Source organism: Medicago sativa, chromosome 6 (genome assembly GCF_051527215.1).
Source record: "Medicago sativa cultivar Bolivia chromosome 6, Bolivia_mono, whole genome shotgun sequence".
In the NCBI taxonomy this organism is placed as follows: domain Eukaryota; kingdom Viridiplantae; phylum Streptophyta; class Magnoliopsida; order Fabales; family Fabaceae; genus Medicago; species Medicago sativa.
Genome location: NC_140754.1, coordinates 40,680,896 through 40,702,720, shown reverse-complemented (window position 1 = coordinate 40,702,720; position 21,825 = coordinate 40,680,896). Strand labels below are relative to the sequence as shown.

Genomic DNA, 21,825 nt, shown 5'->3' with positions numbered 1-21,825 from the left:
TTAGCAATAACCAATGGAGGAAGAGGATCTTCAGGTCCTGAGAAAGGTACCCCCTTAGCAATAGATAAACCCATCAAGGAAGAATAAGCCTCTAGAGTAGGCACCAACTGAAAGTCTGGAAAAGTGAAGCACCGATACCCCGGATCATAGAATTGCACTAGAGTGTGCACAAGCTTCTCATCCACATTAGTATGGAGAATAGGAAGTAAAGTCCCGTAACGGCGTCGGAAACCAGTCGGATCCTCAATCTTGAGTGCCAAATCCCTCAAACTAGCCAAATCCACTTCCTTGAACTTGTAGGATTTAGTCATCTTCATCCCTACAATGTTTACAATTTCAATTTGTCTAAGCCCTCCGATAACGATGCATGACAAAAAGTTTATGCATGTATGCATGTATGCATGAATGCATGATTATGTTCAAGTTCGGAGAAAACATGGTGGGTTTGAAGTTCAAAGTCGAGGAGTCATGGGTGGACACGGTGTCCGGTGAAACTAGGGCTTTAGGATAATAGTAACCGGGTTCTAAAAAGGTTCCCAAGTTGCAACCTCTCCGGCGTATCTCATGGTGTCACGAGTCAACACTCGCTCCATGATTATACGTGGAAGGTCTAACTTGAGTGTAGTATCGCGTGACGACTAAAACTCGAGACGACACTCGGTTTAGCCTCCGCACTACGTCCTAGAAAATGGCCATGGATGGGTTTGGTTATCTACGGTTCATAGCGTCATAGAACAATTAGAAGTAAAGTGCCTAAACGCGACAACTCGCGCCGACAACATCACCTCCAAAATGCCTCAGCTATGTGGGATTGATCGCATAATCCAAAACACGAGGCAACCCCCGGAATGAATTGTCGATTATATCCCCCCTAAATCCTAAGTTCACTCAGCCCGGGTGCAGGACTTTTGATATTCTCACCCCACACGTTTGCAAGAAATTAAACATTTATTCACATAGGAAAGTAAGTAAAAGAAACAAGTAAAAAGAGCGCAAGCGTGGAAATAAAGACTAGGCGTAACTCTCGAATCTCCCCAGTGAAGTCGCCAGCTGTTTTATCTTGGTTTTCGGGTGTCAAACATTGATTACGTTTGAACCTTTTAAACCGGTGATATCTTATTTTTTTCTTGGGAAGGGAAAAAGTAAGCAAAACCCTTGAGAACCGAGGTCCGGGAGTTGTTTTCGCTATGGGAAGGTGTTAGGCACCCATAACGACTATAGTAACCTATAGGAACCGTCTTTAATTTCTACGCGCGCGCTTTATTTTTAAATGCTATTTTGAAATGTTATTTACACCTAAGAATTACTAAATGAAGAATTGGAGGGAGAAGAATGTTTTTGGAATTTTATTTTAGTTGAATTGAAGGAATTTTGTTCCTTGCCTACGTACCCGTTTAAGGGATCAAATCCACCGTAGTTCTCTCTCAAAAATGTTTTTTTGTTTTTGTTGGTTGATTTTAAGTTTGAAAATTGGATTTTGAAGAATAGAAAGAGGCCTCAAGGGCATGAGATTAGAAAATAGTGAGGTTGAATTAGTGAATTGCAAAATATGGTCAAAGTTTGATTATTTTCATTGAAATTTGATTAAGAAAATGGAAAAGAAAATACAATGGGATATTGGATCCCAAGGTTTATTTGGAAAAGGTTTGAGTGAAGTTGTTCACATTTGTTTGGAAAATTGGTTTTTTTCTAAGTATAAACCCTAGGCATTCATCTAAGCATACAATCCTAAACATACATCTAAACATGCATATTCTAGCTACTTAGTGATGTGTGTGCATGTGTCGGTGCTTGTGTCGGTGTACATCATTAGAGTCCATTGTCCTTTACATCATACCCTAGATACATTCTATGGCCTCTTTGCCAAGAAAATTAAAAGCATGAAAGTAAAAATATTACAAGAATTCCTAAGTGTTTACATTCTAACTTTGGTACAAATCATATTGCAAGAAGAATAGAGATGAAAATGGGATGAAATGGAGATGCTTATGGTGAATATGAAATATGAAATGAAAGGAATTAGTAGCACATGACAATATCAAGAGAAATGAAGTAAGAGAAATACTAGAATATAAAGGATAGAAAATAGTGCAAATATAGCTAAAATTTGTTCATAAAATGCAAGAACCAAGTGGCCTATAATTCTCACATTCCAATTACATTTTAGAGGTTTAGAAACAAGTTTTGGAATGGGAATTAAGGCTACATGATTTACTTGACATTTTGGAAGCAAACTTAGACATATTTACATCATTTATTTACACAAGGCTAGCAAAACAAGAAAACTAACAAACCAATCACATAAAAGTGGGGTAAACATAACAAACAGTGGTAAACACATCTCAAAATCACATATTAAGTACCCATAGCATGCATCAATATACCATGTCCAAAATCATAGCAAAATTCCTTGAAAAATAACAAGAAAAGTAAAAAGTAACAAGAAATTATACACACACATTTTTATCAAATTTTATAGTGCAAAAATATTGCAAGAACACCAAGAAAATTATCAAGAGTTCATGGAAAATTATTTGGAATTTTTCTAAAGGAATTTTGAACAAACGAGGGCGTGGGAAGCAAGTCCTATAGTGCAAACAGCAAGAAAAAAACCATACAAAATGAAAAAGGTTACACAAGGGCCCAAGCCCAACCTTGAACGGGTCTGGATCGCACAGGAAGGGTTCAGAGGCGTCAGATCAACCCAGGAAGCTAAACCCTGGATCTAGCGACTCAGGACGCATGGGGTGGACCGGTATCAGACCGGTCCGGTTTAGCTAGCTATAAAAGGATGGGAGTACCGGTCTAACTCATTCCTCAATCAACTTCCTCTCTCTAACCTAAACGCTCTCCCTTCTCTCTAGCCTCACCGGTTGTCTTCTCCGGCGGACTTGACCACCGCCGGCGACGGAAACCTAATCTCTTCAGATCTACATGAATCTGAACCCTAAACTGTACTATCTCTTGCGCTGGTTATGGATTTACACTCAGTTTTGCAAAAAGAACGGTGAAACCTTGTAGATCTAGGTTTAAAACTACGGCATCTTCAAAATTTCGAAGCATCTGGAAACGAAACCCTAATTTTGCACTTATTTTTCATGCTGATTTCGAATATATGCTTGGTTTTACAAAATAAACGGTGGATTTTTGTGGATTCATGCGTTAGGGTTTCGGTTTCAGTTTCTTTTTGAATCTTTTTCACTTTTTCGAACGAACAAGTCTAAGGACTTGTTGATCTACTTGATTCACCGTTTATTTTGTTCGTAAGCCTTCGATGAAGAAAAAATAGGAAGAAACGAGGAGGTTTACGCGTTTACCTGTTTGAAATTGGAGATTCGAACCGAAGAGAAAGACGTGAGAAAGATGCTTAAGCCTCTTCTTTGTCTCTGATGCGTTCTTGAATCAACTTCGAAAATAAATCGAAGCTTTGCGTCTTCTCACCCTTCGTCTCTGTGATTTCACTGGTTTTTTTGATTCCCTCTCTTCTCTTCTTCAAAATCCTCCCTGTGATCGCGTTTTTTTACGTTCGAATTGCAGGAAGAGGATCCTTTGGTTCGATGATGAAGATTACGCAAGTAATCTCTGAGAACTCAATTCAATTTGAACGTTTTTGCTGAATTTGCTTCGATCTTTGCAACTTTCATTGACTTGGAGTGTTTTTGTGTTGAATTTGGTGCAATTGTGTATATTTTTGATGAATTGGAAACGGTTACGGTGGTGACTGTGGTGGCCGTAATAGTTTGTTACGGCGGAGAGAGTTGGAGGAGAGAGAGAAAGATGATTCTGTTATTGATGAGTTGGCAATGATTGTGTGGTGAAATCTTCTGTGTAATTGGTGATGTGTCTTCTATTTATAGGCCAAGTGTAGTATTCTGGACCAATGTGTTGTTGACACCTGTACTGGACCTGTTTGATTCGAACTTGGGCTCAAATTGGGACCTGAGGACCTTCCTGCAATTCTGTAAAATTGAGGGACTAACTTGCAAAATAGAAAGGACTTAAAAGGATAATCTGGACAAGAGAAGGACCACCTTACAATATTTTGGACTTAAAGGACTTGACTGTAAAAAACTAATCTGCAAAATGATAAAAAATAATGGACAAAAATAAAAAAGAAAAAAAAGACACAAGGACTAAAAATGCAAAATTAGAAACCTTAGGGCTTAGAAAAAAATAAAATTGGAATAAAAATGGTAATTTGACTAAACGTAAAGTGAGACAATTAAAATTGACAAAACGGACTAAAACGAACCAATGGCCTAAATGAGGTACTTTAAAGTACCTCTCTGCCGAAATTTCGTGTGAAATGACCAAAATGCCCCTGGGGCTAAAAACGACTAAAAATGACTCAGATGCAATTTTAAAATGGATTTTTAACAAGGAATTGAATCAAAGACTCACATAAGCAACATTAAAAGACTCAGAGACAATTTTCAGGATTTAAACAGTGACTTGACACTTGAAATGACCAAAATGCCCCTAGGGGCAAAACTGACTCAAAATGGCTTCAAATGCAAATTTTGAAATGGATTTTGACATAGAATGAAACAGGGACTTATTCAAACTATATGAAAGGACTCAAACAAACTTTTAAAAGACTGAAAGAAATTTGACATGGGAAATGACTAAAATACCCTTACATGTGAATTTTGCAAATAACTTTGAAATAAAATGCAGAGAAAGATGCAATTGATCAGAGACAGTTCAAATGACTTATAATGCAAGAAAGGAAAGATTGACTAGTATTTTTAGGTCCAAAATTAGGGTATAACATAATGCACCATGAGAAATTCTCATCATACCACGTTCAATTCTAGTACAATATCCTAGACCATCAAACATGCTTATAGATATTAAATTTCTCTTAAGTTCAGGAATATACCTCACATCCTTCAAAAGGAAATCACGGTCATCAAACATTTTGAGACGGATAGTACCCATACCTTGAATTTTGCAAGCCTTATTATTACCAAGGCGAACAACTTCACCTTCTTTCAGCTCCAATGTTTCAAAGTACTCCTTTCTCGGACAGATGTGATAAGAGCACCCAGAGTCCAAGACCCAGCCCTTTTCAGGTTCCCAACTTGTCACAGTTAGTGCTCCAGCACTCTCATAACCTTCCTCTTCACTTGCAATCTGAACGGATGGATTACCACTTCCATTGCCCTTTCTCTCTAGACAATCTTTCTTGAAGTGAACTGGATTGTGACAAATAAAACATTTGTACTGTGTTTTATTACCACCACCCTTCGACCTAGACTTTGACTTGGGAATTCTTGCCTTTCCCATTTCCTCTGTTTTGAGTTCTCCCCCTTGAGACATTCAAGCCTTCTCCACTATCATCAACCTTCAACTCTTTGAACTTGGTTAACTCTTTGGTTCTCAAAGCTGCTTGAACTTCCTCCAAAGTGATAGTGCCTTCCTTGCCATAAAGCATTGTATCCTTGAAATTCTCAAAGGACTTAGGTAAAGCGCACAGTAGGTGTAAGGCTTTATCCTCGTCATCCAGATTTACATATATGTTCGCCAAATCATCAATAATCTTATTGAACTCCGTCAGTTGCTCCATTATAGGTTTTGACTCCACCATTCGGTAAAAGTAGAGTTGTTGTTTCAGACATTGTCTATGTGCCAAGGACTTGGTCTTGTACAATGAATCAAGTTTATTTCACATAGACACAGCAGTAGTCTCTCTTGCTACCTCTCTCAACACCTTATCCCCAAGACACAGAATGATAGCACTGACAGCTTTATCATTCATCTTGCCTTCTCAATAGGTGTTAGATGCGCAGGCATCTGTGCTTCTCCCTTCAATGCTTCAACACACTTTTGTTGAATTAGAATTGCCCTCATCTTTACCTTCCACAACCAGAAGTCGTTACTACCGGTAAACTTTTCAATATCCCACTTCGAACCCATGATACCTGGTTTTTGATTTGACCTTTGCCCCACGGTGGGCGTCAATTGTTGTGAATTCGTTATGAAAACCACACCAATAATAAAAATTGATGCGTGGAGCAAATTAATACCAAGCAATCAAATGAAGCGGATGACAAAATAATTCAAACAAAAATAAACAGCAAGAGATAAAGGAAGAAGGAGAACACAAGAATCTGTTTACCCAGTTTGGTCTAATGATGACCTACTCTGGGGGAGAGAGCAGCTCTCCGTTCCACTATAATGATATGAGTTTCTTTACAAAGAGATATTGAAGGTTACAAGAATTAGTCTTCAAACCTAACTCTACCCTCAGTCCCAGACTCTTCCCGTGACCAAGAGACTCAATCTTAATAGTGCTTTGTTCAAGGTGAATCAAAACAATCCCAACCCTAGTGTTTGTTGCCAAGAGAAATTCTCTACAAACCCTAGTTTGTATGTTGGCTTCTAAACCTTGTTTTTCTACACACATAATCATCTGATACAAATCTTATATTTATAGTGGAAAGCATCCCTCAAAAATTGGAACAAAACAGGCCCACAAGCTGTTTTATTTTTCTCCTCCTGCGCGAAATCGGCCACCGAGGTTGCAAAATCGGCCACCGATTTTTCCAGAAACAAAAGTCTGCAAAAAATAGGTCAAAATCGGCCACCGTGTGGTACAAATTGGCCACCGATTTTGACAGATAGGATCACATTTTTGAGTCACTTTTCAACAATAACAATACTAGAAAATTCCATTGACAAATTTATTAAAAAATCAAGTAACATAACTTCCGACTACATTCTTCCACAATGGTGCTATAAAAAACTAAAACCAACAATCAACAATGAATATCAAAATAACATGAACAACTTATAATTTAAATTACACTATATTGACTTTGAAACACCAACTCAAATCAACATAAAAATAACATTGCTTCTTCAAAAAAAAAAAAAAACATAAAAATAACATTCTTACCACATCACTGGCACATAAAATTTTCTTAATGAGCTTTGAATTTCCATCCATATGGAGTGCGTTCCATATTCTTCTATTAGGAGTTATATTCGTCAAGAATATAATAAACAAAGATTTTTGCCCCATTTCATCAATGTCAATGTCTTCTGAAGCAATCGCTTTAAAAGTAGACATAAGTTTAGTATCATCATCGTCACCTTGAATCTCCTCATCTAGAAAACCAGCCGACAACACAAAACTCCACGTTCTTCTTGACCTTTGCAAATCATTAACAGTTTCAGGTTTAAAATCTGCCAAAATAAAAAATCGCCAAACAATGTTTTGTATAAATCTTTTCCATGACCAGAGGACCTGTTTTTCCAATTATCGGTTTTAACAACGTAGTGATTCCTACCATATGAATGTGATCTTGAATCCTCAAGTGAAATCACTTATGCATAAGATGAAGTTGACAAAATTTCCATGCAAGAACATAGTTGTGCTCGAGTTTCATCCAATAAAGGATACACAAATGACTTGAAATATTGTTCACTAAAACTGAATGATAAATCGATATAATCCATCTACAAAAAACAAAAAAAGCAATTTAAATGTAAAGGTGAAAAAGAAAAGAAAATGACAATGTGATAGAGTAAGAGAAAGAAGTTTTCAAAACCTTGTTTTTGTAAAGATCTTGGTTGAAAATGTCTTGAAGAGACCAAGAAAACATGGTGTTGATGAAGTTTTGATCGTCATAGTAACTAGCTTTCTTCTTCCTTGAAGTTGAACGGTTCATTGTGTTTTCTTCCTAACTAAGAATCTCAAGAGTTTTCACTTCATGAAACACTGAACTGATGATGAGTGGAAACTTGAAAATGGATTTGTTAATACTAAAGAAGAATAGAAATAAAGAACTGTATTATGCATGCACTCTCAATATTGAGAAAAAGTTGTGAACTGAGTGGGAATTAGGATAGTCTTATAAAAGTAACTTTTCAAACAAATAGACCTTTTCATTATTTTACACAAAAAAATAGCATTCTTTATTAAAAACAAACAAATCGTTTCGTTTCCTTCCTTAAGTAAGCTTGTGGACTTTGGGGCTGTCTTGTATTAAAAATGTTTGACTTGTAAAACTATTTTAAAGATAAGGCTAAAATATGGTTTTAGTCCCTGTAAATATGCATCGTTTTGGTTTTACTCCCTGTATAAAAAAAAATTGTTTTTGGTCCCTGCAAAATTTTTTGATTTTTGAAATAGTCCCTGGAGGGACTATTTTCAAAAACAAAAAATTTTGCAGGGACCTTTTTAAAAAACAAAATATTTTGCAGGGACCAAAAAGTACAAAATGGGTTCAGTCATCGTGTGTCACTTATGCAAACCATCACAAAAATGGGGTCATGGACTATTTTAAAAAACAAAAAATTTTGCAGGGGCCAAAAAGCAAAAAATTTTTAGAGGGACTAAAACCAAAACGAGACATATTTGCAGGGACTAAAACCCTATTTTAGCCTAAAGATAATTATGGGGCAAAGCTTGTGGACTTTTTAGTTATCTAGTAGTAGTAGCAGCTATTTTTAAACATTTTCTTACAAATTCGTAAACTCTAGACTTAAGGAGTATCGTACTAGAGGAACTTGGCTGATTAAAAGTTAAAAATCCTTTTAAAGTTCAGAAAATCAATATTCTTTTTTCTGAGGAGAATAATTGAATAAATATTCTTCCTTAATTTTTGTTTTCATGCAACGTGCCCAGTCTGTTCTTCACGATGATTATAGTGGGACAGATAATTATGTATGAAGATTTAACGATTTCACACTAATTAATGTTCGAGTCGATAAAGCTTGATTGTTGTTGTTGACGTAGAGATAGTAATTAGTGTGTTAATTGTTTGTTAGTCTATATAAAACGTTACTTTTTTTTTTCTTTTAAGAAGTTAAATTAATCCACTCAAGTTGACACGGGAGAGAATCGAAATTGAAACAAAGTTTTCCTTTGTAATTCCAATACATTTCACTTTCTAAAACAAATTTCACGGTAAGAATACATTTTTCTCTTTCCCAGTCTATCGAAACATATAACAGTTATTTGGGACTTAAATAAGTAAAACAGAATGAGATAAGTTTGGGTAGTCTTTGAGGAAAGGTGGTGTGGAGGACGTTAAAATTTGAGTCGTGTTATTTGAACAACCATTTTAATGACAACTTATTGCACAACTATGATCTATAAAGAAAATAAGGTATTGACACAAAAAACCAAAGCAACTGAGAGAGAAGTAAAAACATAATATAAGTATGAGAGAAAAAATTGTCACAAAAATTGTTAAAAAATGGTTATACAAATATAATTTCTTTATAATTTTATCATGAAAAAGACTTCAATCGAAAGAAAAATGATTTCAATATATTTTTTTTTTATAATGCATGAATTCTTTATTTTATCTGTGTCATTTCTTGGTTGGAATGTAAACATCCATGTTCATCTGTACTCTTGCATGATATATCAACCTTGGCTGTGCCGTGAGGAGTGATGTCTGATGATGAAGAATCTGGTGTTAGGAATGATTTTTTTACCTTTCACAAATTGGTAGGTGATTAGTCAATTATAAATCAACGGTTCTGTGGATGCACGAGTATTTTGCTCTAGTTATCATTAATAAATCTTCAAAATACTTATCAAAAGTTTACTGCAAAGATTCCACAGTCAAAAAATACCATAACAAGACAGTTTGAAGTGAAAGCACAAAAATTACTACAGCATTTGCATTTACAGAACACCCGACAATTTTCACTTCTTACCCTTTTTTCCTCCCTTGTTTTTCTTGGATTTGTTTTTCCTCCCCTTGTCATTTTCCTTGGCCTTTTCATGTCCTGAATTAACTGCACCTTGTGAATTGTTGGATACGTTACCTTTTGATTCCTTCAAAACATATTGCTCGTGGTCATTATTGCTGCAGTACTGGCTTGTGATGGATCGGTGTTGGTTTTAGAAGGGATATGAGAGAAAAGGTATTATGGAAATGATATATTGGAAGACAAAAATATGTTTATAACATAAAGCTCACCATTACAAACACTCTAATGCTCTATAAATAGAGCTGAAACATAACTTAAAACAAAAAGAAACTCCTAAGATTATTGTCTTTAAAACAAAACATAACTGAAGACAACTCACTAATGTCTCATAAAAAACTTAATAATATCATACGGAATACTAAGGCAATTCCTACAATCGGACTCAACATTGGTATTCCTGTAAACCAAATTCAGCTGATACACGATGTGCGCTACTTTTGATCGTCCTGAAAGAATTTTCTTTGAAAGTACAATTACAGTGTCCTTCTCAATCACCGAATCGCTGGATAATAAACAACAGAAAGATTTACAAGTAAGGAAAGCAAAATAAGAAAACCATATTGCAATGTCTTAAAGTGCTGATTAGTATTGGACAGCAACCTAAAAACTTGTCTACAATTACTATATAACTTACCTCATGTTCATAGAGGCTCGAAGTTGCTTCATTTCATCAAGCAAGCTCACAAACTCTTCCATTTCAATTTTGTTTTCCATCTTGACAGGGTTGTGTACCAACAAATTCCAAAGTCTAATGAATTTGATCCAAAAAACCCTGGAGAGAATGAAAAGAGCGAAGAAAAAATTACTTGTGATAAAAGAATATAAATATCAATCATTTGATGTAATAACGTTATTTTATTTAAACTCAACAAAAACCTGGCTGACCTTCATCATCATGAAATCAGGTGAAACATTATTAAGACATGATACATCAGTTGAAGACTCGAAATTATACAACCAATTCAAGAAGTCATCATTCACAGACAAGTTAATTTCATCTTTGATTTGTCCATCTGATGCCTGATATGAAACAGAAGCAGAACTTTTATCTTGAAGGTTTGAAGGAAACTCCTTAGATTTTGAATCAGAGGCTTCTGCAATTGTTTCCTCAGCCACATAGTCAACTGTACTAGGAAACAATGTTTGTAATATGAGCTCTCTTTTTTGGCATATCGTTAAATCCACAAAGATAGCATCTGAACACGCAATTTCTGTAGAATTGTTCTTAAGCTTGGCAATTATCAAGGGATTGCCAATCACTTTAAATGCCTCGGCAATGACTTCCAAACCCAGGTGTTTCTTTCCTTTTTGAAGAACATTGCAAAATTCCAATGGCAGTTGATTGGTTATATGTCTCTTCCCCAACAACTTGCAAAGTAATTGTAAATACTTCCCACTCCCAGAGCTGAGATGAAGTGAACACATTGAAACAACCAACCTCAGGAAAAGAGATGGAAAATAATTCTTCACATCCAGGTTTGATTTTTTAATCCAGGTTTTGGTGCCATTTTGATCATAAACAAACTCGCGGAAGATACTGGCTATAAAATCATGGGCACTGTCTAATTCATCAGACATGAAGCTCAAACTTGAAAGGGAATTTTCATCCTGGCAAATAAGCCACTCAGTGAAAGATGATTTTGTCGCATACATAAACCCCTTCCAGCATGAAGTCAACAGCAGTAGCCGTTCAACAAGATACATAAAGCAATTGGGAGATATATAGTCAACTTCCTTTATCCAATTCACACTGCAGGTATGTTGCAATGCAAGGTAAAGTTTACAAGTGCTATGCATCTCTATAATCGCTTTATCGGTATACCCATTTCTTGAATACAACCGCATGCTTTGAATGAAATCATTCCAGTCATCTTTATCATCAAACCTAGTCATGACTTGCACGAACATATCATCTTGTACATTAGTTGTGCTGAGAATCATAACTACCACCCTTCCTATTTGACCATAGGTCAATGTATCTTTCCGTTTAGTGTTTTCATTTATGACTTCTTTCACAATATCTTGCCAAGCTTCAGTTACCCTTTGATAAACCATTTCCTTTGCCAGCGATTTCTTCCAGTCAAGAGGAACTACATTGTGGAATAAACACTCAATTGGCTGTCTGTAAAATCTCTCCAATGTTTTTAAGTTACAGTGGCCATGGCTAAAACATTTGGACTTGAGAAGAAATTTTGAGACCTCATAGATATGCAATAAAGACTGCACTTGACAGAATTCGGAAAAAGCTTTATGAACTGAAAACTTGTAGAGTGCATTGAGGTTGCGCAAGACATCCATGCCAACAGAAAGTAACTCTGAACTCCAATAACTCTGAGCAAAAGAAACTAAGGGTTGAACATCAACAGAGACTAGCCTGCCATTCTTCTTTAGAAACCTATCACCCAATTTCATCACCCAGGTAGCATCAGGGATGAGCAAAAGGTAAATGTCATTTAGATTATAAATCTGCTTCTGAACACCCAAATAATTCAATGCAAACTTTACATAACTGCTATGCTGATGAAGCTCTTGAGTTTTGAAATTTGAAAGGAAATCAAGCATTTGAACAATGTTATCCTTCCAACATGTCCAACAATAAAACAACGTCTCCACAGAAAATTGATTCCTCATTATCATACCTTCAACAGGAACATCAAACATGTTGTCTTGCCAAACATACTTAGATGAGTTCAGCCGAAAATGAGAATCCAGCAGTTTCCACAAACATAATACTTCCCCTCTGATACTGCTATGAATGCGAGATGATTTCAATTGATTCATTATTTCAAAAATGTTGTCATGCTTATTTGATAGAATTTCAGCTTCTGTAGACGCGAGCTCATAAAAGCTGCTTGACACTCCCTTTGCAAATGTCAAAGCTCTTCCCAAAAGCTCGGCCTTCAGTGTAAACGGCTTTAAGGGCCATGCTTTGCTTCCCCCAGACCAAAGAGAATTTGCAAGTACATAGAAAATCATGAGTTCATATGCTTCCAAGAATTCACCAGCTTTTCCTAGCAAATCAGCCTCGCGAAGAATATCACCCATCATCTTAACAATATTTACAGCCTCCATATAGTTGCATGATTCCTCTTCCAATTCAAGAAGCTCATCAAGTAAACTTAACGATTGTAAGAACTTACGCTTCAGATCCATCGAATGAAAAGCTCTAACAAACTTCATCATGGACTTGATATCTTTGTTGTCAAAATATTTGCGGGCACAATTTTCCAGAAATTTCTGTTCAATTGCGTACAAATCATGACTATTAGCCCAACCAGGGTCAGCACTTTCATTTTGTTTCCAGTGCTGAACGTAATGTAAGCCAATGTCAAACAATCCACCTTTTGCACAAACATTCAAACAATCCGAGAAGAAACATCCTCTAGCATACACTTGAGCAGCCATGTCAAAACAACGAGCTAAATAAAAGCAAACGCCTGCCCTTTTCAAATCAGGCTCTTCACATTTTTCCAAGTAAAGCTTCCCTGTTAGCAATAATTCGATTAATTTTGTAGAGTAAAAGTCACCTTGCAAAAAATAAGTTAAACCTGAGAATCAATAAAAATGTGTGCAAGCTTCGGTGATCTCATTAGGAGACTAAAAAAGATGTTTAGACTATAATATTTGCTTGTACATCAAAATAAGTTAAATCCCTATCTCATATCAAATGAACTCATCAACAACAAAATAATTAATAACACTCACATAACTTGAAGTCAATAAATTAGTATATCAGTAACTACAACAAAAGTTAGGTCTAGATGAATGTTGTAAATAATAAATAGTTATAATAAAAGTGTAAGTTTCTATAACAAAAGCTATGTTTAGATGATATCCTAATATTTTTTGACAGAAAATGACATAAAACTATAGACATAGATGCCAAAGCTAAAGTTTATACCAGCTCTTTCATAATCCTCCAAATCAAAAAAACACTGGGCAGAAGACTCAGCCATTCCAATGCCTTCAAAAATTTCAGCAGCTTCCCTAAGGATTGCATTTGCATCCTCAGGATTCAAGTCACGTAACCGATTTGCCGTTGCCCTAAGACCAGCAGCCTTGGACTTTTTTTCCCAATAAGAGTCCCCTGCTCTTTTAAAACACATTGTTGCCATCTTGTAGTTATTTTGATAATATAACTGCGATGGAACAGTCAACAGAATATATCATTTGGAGCAAAAATAATACTAGACAAAAGCAGCACATCCAAAAGCTTTGCTCTATACGTTACACAGTAAAAAAAAGTATAAAACTATCACATAATATCACATAAGAGGCATTTAGGTATAGGAATAATTTAAATTGCAAAGAAAATAAAAAAATAAAAAAACAAGCTGAGAAGTAATACTGCTTAATGATTCAGTATAAAAAAAATATGAGACATATTAATAAAATCCATTACTAAGACAGCACAATAAATATGATGATCAAGCATAAAAACAACCTTTTTGCCACGTGACTTCCATTCTTCTGGACTACTTGCAACTTTCATTGCCTGAGCAAGTGAATCATCAAGCTCTTTGAATTGTACAAGACACTTCCTTTTCCAATAATCAAACATGGGTTTGCAATACTCCTCTGTGTTCTCGCAAATCCACAATCTCTGTCTTGTACGAGTTATAGCCACATATAGTTGTTTTAGCTCAGAACACAAAATATTATGTTTGGAATCATTGAAAGTTGGAAAAGACTTGGATTCTGTAGGTTCCAGCATTTCTTGTTCGTTCATATACTCATAAATCACCCTCCATCGATTTTTCAAAGGTGAAGTGCCAAAAAAGTTGTACAGCAGTACATCCTGTAAAAGAACACAGATTATCATTCAAATAAATAAACATAGAATTCAAAACAAAATTGAATCAGATATGATGATTTTTAAACTACCTGAAACTCAAGCCCTTTGCACTCCAAGATAGTTAAAACAAGAGCTTGTTTCCCAACATAGTCTAAAATTTCCTTTCGAGCATAATCATCGCGTACCAAAATTACTTGCTCCGCTCCAAAGCCAACAATTTTCCCACTCTCATGTCCAGTGTTGCCAAAAATAGTTACAATTGCATTTTTCCTGCTTCCACATTCAAGAACAACCGGAGCTTCCCCGTATATCAAACTGGTCTCAGGCTTCAAAACATCAATAGAATGAGGGAAAAAACGGAAAAGAAGCTCAATGGTGCTCTGAGACAATTTCAATACTCCAGCATGAGTTCGAAAGTTTTGATTCAACAAAAATGTTTCAGAAACTTTCCCTTTATCCCTTCCTTGGTTATAAGTTCCTCTCTTTGATTCTAGAACAAACTTCTTGTAAAAGAGAGATTTTATATCCTGGAATCTAAAATCAATTCCCCTTGCTATGGTCTGTGCAGTATCACCACAAAAAACAAAACCCTCTTCTACATTTTGACACACATATTTAAACAAAGCAATCTGACTCATGGTTAGATCCTGCACTTCATCAATATATACAAAGTGCATTTCATCACCCTCATATTTGTTTATTCTGAGTCGGCGATGAAGGTCAGCAACAATATCAGCCAAATCAAAATCCCCTTTGTTCATTTTCATTTTTTCATAACTTTGATAAATATCGTATATGATCTCCCTTTTCCGCTTGCTTAAACTTGACGCCCGGTTTTCAGACAATGATAGATAATCCTGACGGCTTAACTTCGCTTCACCAGGCTCCACAGACTCCATACTCCCTTTTATATGAGACACGATTTCAGTGAACACTCTGGACGAATCTAGCGTCTTGGTATATTGGGAATTGAAATGTGGCCAATATAATGAATCAAACCTGTCATACGTCACCTCCTTCTTCCTTATAAAAGTCTCCAAAGCAACAGATCTTACACCAAGATTCTCACTTAAAGAAGATACATCACTAAATCTTTCAAAATAAGAATTCCCCACAGTCCCATCAAGCATCATTAAAAACTTCTGAAAAGTTATCACAAGTGGATATGAGTTGGTGGGAAGATTAACAAAAGAATCAGGTATATTATTAAACTGTATTGCTGTATCAACATCGACTATATCTTCATCAATAGAACAACTTTTGGCAGAAATATCCCCGCCACATATGAATCTGTATGCACAAGACAAATAATATTAGATTAGATACCAATTAAAGACTGCATAAAAACTATGAAATAAATTAAACTTAAGTGAACTCAGTGAATAAACATGAGGACCAAATTATTTAAAATACTTGCAAAGTGATACTACAATGGTTACTAAAATTAAGGAGTTACAACAGTGTATCCTTTACACCATTACTTAATTTCTTAAGTAGAATGCGAAGTTAAAAACTGTAATCTCAGAAGAAATTTACTATATACCGGAAGGCGAGCCAAAAACTTGGTATAAGGAGGCGAAATTAACACTAAGCGACATACAAGGAAGGCCAATAGGCATTTAAGAACACAGTGAAATAGTACAAAGTTCGGGGGGCAGTCCATCCGCCTGGGTGCACCTTAGCATGCAATTCACTACTGAAATTGCAATTCATGCAGGAAATGTTGGGGGAAATCATTAATGTTTTAAAAAATAAGTTCTTTTTTGCTTCAATAATAAACATATTAGTCTAAAAACTGTGCATTCCTAAAATAAATATTGGTTAATAAATATGCATGATAAAAACTAACAAAACCATATTATGAATGATAAAAAGCAACATAATAGATCACAAAATAATTACATAAAGAAAACTATAAAATGATGTATAGAAACAACAAAAATTATATGAAAACAATCACACAGATATTGTCAGGACAAAAAAAATCAATGTGTATTTATTAAAAAAATAACACAGATAAAACAAACAGATAAGTTAAAGATACTAAAAATAAACAAGTCCTAGTATTATAGACCACATTTTTAGCTTTTGGAATTAATAAGTAGGTGAAGATATCCTTTGACAGACACATAGGGCTCAACAAGATATTTTAACAGTAATTTATCTAACAAGAAGAAAGAAAAATTGAGAGTCTGAAGTACTAGCTCCATACCTTTTCATTCTAACGACCTGTTGTTTCACTGCTTGACAAAGTTTGGGACTCACTGTTACAAATAATTGATGTAAGACAGGCCTGTCATTCACAGTAGAACTGTCTTTATACTCTTTCTCATCATTCAAACAAGGAACTTCAACACTCTTAATTCCATATGTGTGTTCAAGAGCTGCATGGTGCAATTCCTCCTTTTTAAATAACTTCATGGTCAAAACAGTGGTTTTCCCAGTACCAGAGCGACCCAGTACAAATGTACTTTTAGAAAAGAGTATTATGTCACGTTCTTCATCTGATACTTCAAATGAAAGTTCCAGCTCATTACTGTTACGATCAGATAGCAAGTGGCTAACCACAACAGATGATAAAGAATAGAATTTCATCAATAAAAAACTTTCCTCAACCTTTGAATTCTCAACATAAATTCTTTGATCGCAGCAACTCGATTCTGCTTCATTTCCATTACTATCAAGATTCTTAATTTTGATGATTTCTGTTGATTTCTCCCAATTCATTGGAACCTCCATTTTCCTAGAAAAGCAAAACAAAACCACAATCAGTTAGCTATAGTAGCTTAGGGTGTAATAAACTACAACTCTAAGTACTTACCCCTCAAAACATTGCTCACTGCAGCGCCTTATAAAATCATCAGTATAACTTCCAAAAATACTATCAAGACGCTTCACTACTTTCGGAATATCCTCTGGAGGCAGTACATCCCATATCCTTAAAACTTGAGTGAAATTCAATTCTTTTACTATGTCCTTTGAACAAACAATAAAAAGACCTTCAACTTTATATTGCTTTAACATCTGGGATGAATTTCCACAAAGCAAATCCACTTTTATTCTTTTTGGTCTCCACCCACTAGAGAGTTTGAGTAAGAGGTTAAGCACCGACTTCTTTGTCCGCTTTGACGGAAGATTTTTAAATGACTTGAGAAAGTTATCACTAAAAAGAACCTGCACAGGTGTTGAGGATTAAAAGGAACAAAAGGTAAAGCACATGATCACAATAAGTAATATTACAATATCGTAATCCAAATACCTTCCACCTAGAGTTTCTGAAAATGAGACTATCTGCATTAAGCAAATCGTCAAGTTGATCCAGCTCTTTCTTGGCATCCCAGATACCTTTCGCTAAATCCACGTCTTCATCCGCATTAAAGAAACATTGTCGCTTTTTAGCATCAAGTACCAAATCTTTCCATACATTTTCCTGACTTACTAGGGTCCTTTCATTTCCCAATATCCAAAGACAATGCCTGTTGAATATAAAAGCAATAGTATTGATGCAAACATTCGTTTTGGACAAAAACAAATGCAATTGTAACAGCACTTAGTAGGTTTTACCTAGCCCTGGTGAGAGCAACATTAGTCCTCTGGTTGTTGGAAATGAACCCAAGTGAAGTACTACAATCAGTTCTGACGGTGGATAAGATAATTATGTCCTGCTCCCCACCCTGGAAACCATTTATTGTTTTCACCTGCACATCGAAACCTTCGTGCTTATCATACTTCTGTCCAAGCATATCCTGAAGTGAAACAACTTGGGCAGCATATGGAGACACTACACCTATACTGAGGTTCTCATTTGACTCAAGCCATGCTGCATTCCACGCAAAATAATTAAGCAGGCAGTATTTCTCTATTAGAAATATGCTTCGCATTAACAGATCATTAAAAAATAATACATAATATCTAGTGTGTACCACAATTTTATAATGTATCTTTATGTCCTTTGCTTGAGGGTATTTTTAGTATCATTTTAAAATAAAAAATATTGTTTTCCCGATAAAGTTGACCACATTATAAAAACTATAAAGTTTAGCAAACAAAAAAAATTATCTTTTTATTAAACCAATCACAATCTAAAGAAGTATTTTCTCTAAAGGAAAATAAACACAATAACATTATACAGGACTGTTAATACATTAATGCTTGAAATGTTACCGATAAACAAACATTAAACCAATCACAATCTAAAGAAATATTTTCTCTACGGACTAGTATCATCCTGTGCAGAGAGTGCATGAATTCAAACATGATAAATAACAACAGAAGATTTATATACATAAATTATACACACTCGCACACATACAAACCTCTAAAACAATTTCTGATTAGTTTCATCACAACAGCCACTTCAACCATATTTTTCCGGCTTCGTCCAGCATCATCAAACTCTTCGATGCCACCAATTATATTTATAAAGGAATATGGACCAAACATTTGCCCGGGGAGATATTGTTTCCTGTAGTTCTTTGCAATAACATTTGGAGCATCAAGAATTTGGTTCAAATAGAAGCATGAATTTGGAAAGGCACTAATTGCAGGATGCATCCTGTACTGTATATTGAGGAAGTGATTTGGATGACGCAATCTTCTCAGTCTCGCAAATAAACTTCTTCCGAAACCAACTTCAAAAGAAACCTTCGACATATTAAGGACACGTATTATTATTAATTGTCAATAGAAAATTTTATAACATTAGTAAAAATGTGGGAACATTAGTAAAATTTTATAACCAGGGGTACTAAAAGTTAACTAAAAGGGTCATTTTCAGAATACGTACACTACTTTCAATCATGGCTGGTAGCTGGCGTTCATCTCCAACAAGAATGGCATGATTTATGTCCGAAAGTAGTAGAGGTATGATTGACTCGCATTCCTTTAACTGTGCAGCTTCATCGATTACTAAAACGTCTAGAGGTTCCATGTCAACAGAATGCAGCTTAAAGGAACTAGAAGCAGTGGAAAATATTAATAAAGATGATTGTAAACAGAACTCTCTGATTGACTCTTCAGTCACAACATCTGGAAGGTTGAGGTCACCAAGTGAAACTTTAAGGGTTCTTAATAGAGAAAGGCATTCAGTTCTGCTCTGGTGCAATGAGTATTCAGCAGCACTTACAACAACTGACTCGAAAGAACGGTGTTGACTTTCTAGAGGAGAGAAAAGCTCTTCCAATTTTTCACAAACAATGTTATTTTCAAACAGCAAAGCTTGAAATGAACCGAGAGAGTAAATAAGATGAGCCAAATCTTTCAAGTTATGTTCCATAATACAACTTCTGGCAATATGAGTACATAAGATGGAAATGCAGTCTCTGAGTGGCGATGCTATAGCCAGAAACCTCTCTCTGAGAAACTTAACAAAAGATTTGTGAATCCCCACACCAGAATCTGATGGGCTGTCATCTTTTGCCCTATTAAAGTTATTGTCATCAGTTTGATCTTGTTCCTTTCCCATCTCGTTCTCAATGAATATCTGATAGTGGGAAACACAGTTTTCAAGAAGATCGATCATTGAAGCAAAACAATATTTCCAACCATTGAAACACAGTATGAGCTGCTTCACACGATAGTCCAAATATATCTCTTCAATTTCTGCACCAACTTTGAGCCGCTCGTGATTCCCAAATAACAGCATGTCTCCCAAATTACAAAACAAAGCATCGGAATTTCTATCAAACGATTCTCTCACCATGCTCAAGACACGCGATGCCACTTCCTTAATGGCAACATTTGTTGGAGCACAAACAAGAGTCCTACAGTTCATTTTGAATAGAGCAAAAAGCAGTGTGCCCAATGTTTTTGTTTTTCCGGTTCCTGGTGGACCCCAAATAAGATCCACTGTAGACTTGTGATTGCAATGGAAGGAAGAAAGGCAAGCACAAATAGCCTTGTTTTGTGACTCATTCAACTCAGAGGACAACCTTTGATATGTTTCTTCGTCCCTAAGAGCATCAGTCTTCGGAGAACAGTAATAACAGTTTTCCTCAACCTGCACTACAAAATACATCCGTTAGAGTTTGCATAAATGAAATGTCAAAATATGTTCTACTTGGAAGGATCAATATCAATAAACTAGAAAATGCCATTCACCACAAAGGGAAATGCTAAAGATTGTCTCTCGGGCACTTGTTAGCATGATCCTTTATAAATAATTAAACAATAGAACTTCCAACTACATACTTTCTTTCTATAATAATGCTATAACCATAACAATCAATCAATGGTGAATATCAAAATGACATAAACTACAATTATTTCACGGGAACAAATGATAATCTTATATTTATAGACTTTGAATCACTGAATCAAATCTTTAACATAAAAACAACACTTTTACCACATCACTAGCACATAAAATCTTTTGAATCAGCTTTGAATCTCCATCCATATGTAGCGCGCTCCATATTCTTCTGTTGGGGATTATATTCATCAAGAATATAATAAACAAAGATTTTTGCCCCATTTCATCAATCTCAATGTCTTTAGAAGCGATGACTTTAAAAGTAGATATAAGTTTAGTCTCATCATCATCACCTTCAATCTCTTCATCAAGAATCCCAGCCGATAACACAAAACTCCAATTCCTTCCAGACCTTTGCAAATCATTAACCGTTTCAGGTTTAAAATCAGCCAAAATAAAAACATCGCCGAACAATGTTTTGTATAACTCTTTTCCATGACCAGATGACCTGTTTTTCCAAGTATCAGTTTTAACAACATAGTGATTCCTACCATAGGAATGTGACCATGAATGTTCAAGTGGAATGACTTGAGCATAAGGTGAACTTGATAAAATTTCCATACAAGAACAGAGTTGTGCTCGAGTTTCTTCCAACAACGGATACACAAATGACTGAAAATATCGTTCAGCGGAATCGAATGATAAATCAATATGATCCAGCTACAAAAACAAAAATAAACTATTAAAATGTAATGTCAAAGAAAGATAAGGTGATAAAGTAAGAGAAGAAAGTTGAAAACCTTGTTGTTGTAAAGATCCTGGTTAAAAATGTCTTGGAGAGACCAAGAAAAGATGGTGTCTATGAAGTTTCGATTGTCATGGTAAGTAGTTTTCTTCTTCTTCCTCCTTGAAGTTGAAGTTGAAGTTGAACGGTTCATTGTGTAGAGGTTTTCTTCTTTCTTAGCAACCAAAACAAAAATCTAAAGAAGAGATTTTTGGTTGATAGATAGAACACTGAAATGAGTAGAAACAGTAACAGTGGAATAAAACTAAAAGAAATGGATTTCTTAATAACCAAGAATAGAAATAGAAATGACACGGCCAA

The 21,825-nt window shown here is 35.4% G+C and overlaps 1 protein-coding gene across 2 annotated transcripts; it reads right to left on the bottom strand.

Annotated features, from left to right (window-relative positions):
• Positions 1–10,040: 10,040 nt before the first annotated feature.
• On the bottom strand, positions 10,041–21,797 carry LOC146915143 (uncharacterized). 2 transcript variants are annotated; one of them, XM_085717680.1, is made up of 14 exons: positions 21,521–21,797; positions 20,877–21,440; positions 19,317–20,528; positions 18,847–19,174; positions 18,095–18,350; positions 17,790–18,006; positions 17,352–17,704; positions 16,743–17,273; positions 14,620–15,820; positions 14,180–14,533; positions 13,637–13,874; positions 10,621–13,220; positions 10,370–10,507; positions 10,041–10,237 (listed from the first exon to the last, which is right to left on the bottom strand). In XM_085717680.1, exons 1-13 carry the CDS (start codon positions 21,656–21,658, stop codon positions 10,484–10,486), a joined length of 8,016 nt encoding a protein of 2,671 aa, XP_085573806.1. In that variant the 5' UTR covers positions 21,659–21,797; the 3' UTR covers positions 10,041–10,237; positions 10,370–10,483. The 2 variants fall into 2 exon arrangements, with proteins under 2 accessions (XP_085573806.1, XP_085573807.1); XM_085717681.1 differs by lacking the exon at positions 10,041–10,237 and having other exon boundaries at positions 10,389–10,507; positions 10,621–10,639; positions 10,716–13,220.
• Between the last annotated feature and the right edge of the window lie 28 nt (positions 21,798–21,825).

Bases quoted from the DNA above. Each gene is read 5' to 3' on its own strand.
- LOC146915143 (XM_085717680.1), bottom strand. From the start codon at position 21,658: ATGAACCGTTCAACTTCAACTTCAACTTCAAGGAGGAAGAAGAAGAAA. The intron at 20,529-20,876 runs GTAAAAGTGTTG...TTTGTAGTGCAG, and splicing joins TTTTATGTGCTAGTGATGTG to GTTGAGGAAAACTGTTATTA. The intron at 10,508-10,620 runs GTCAGCCAGGTT...CATTCTCTCCAG, and splicing joins CTGATTTCATGATGATGAAG to GGTTTTTTGGATCAAATTCA.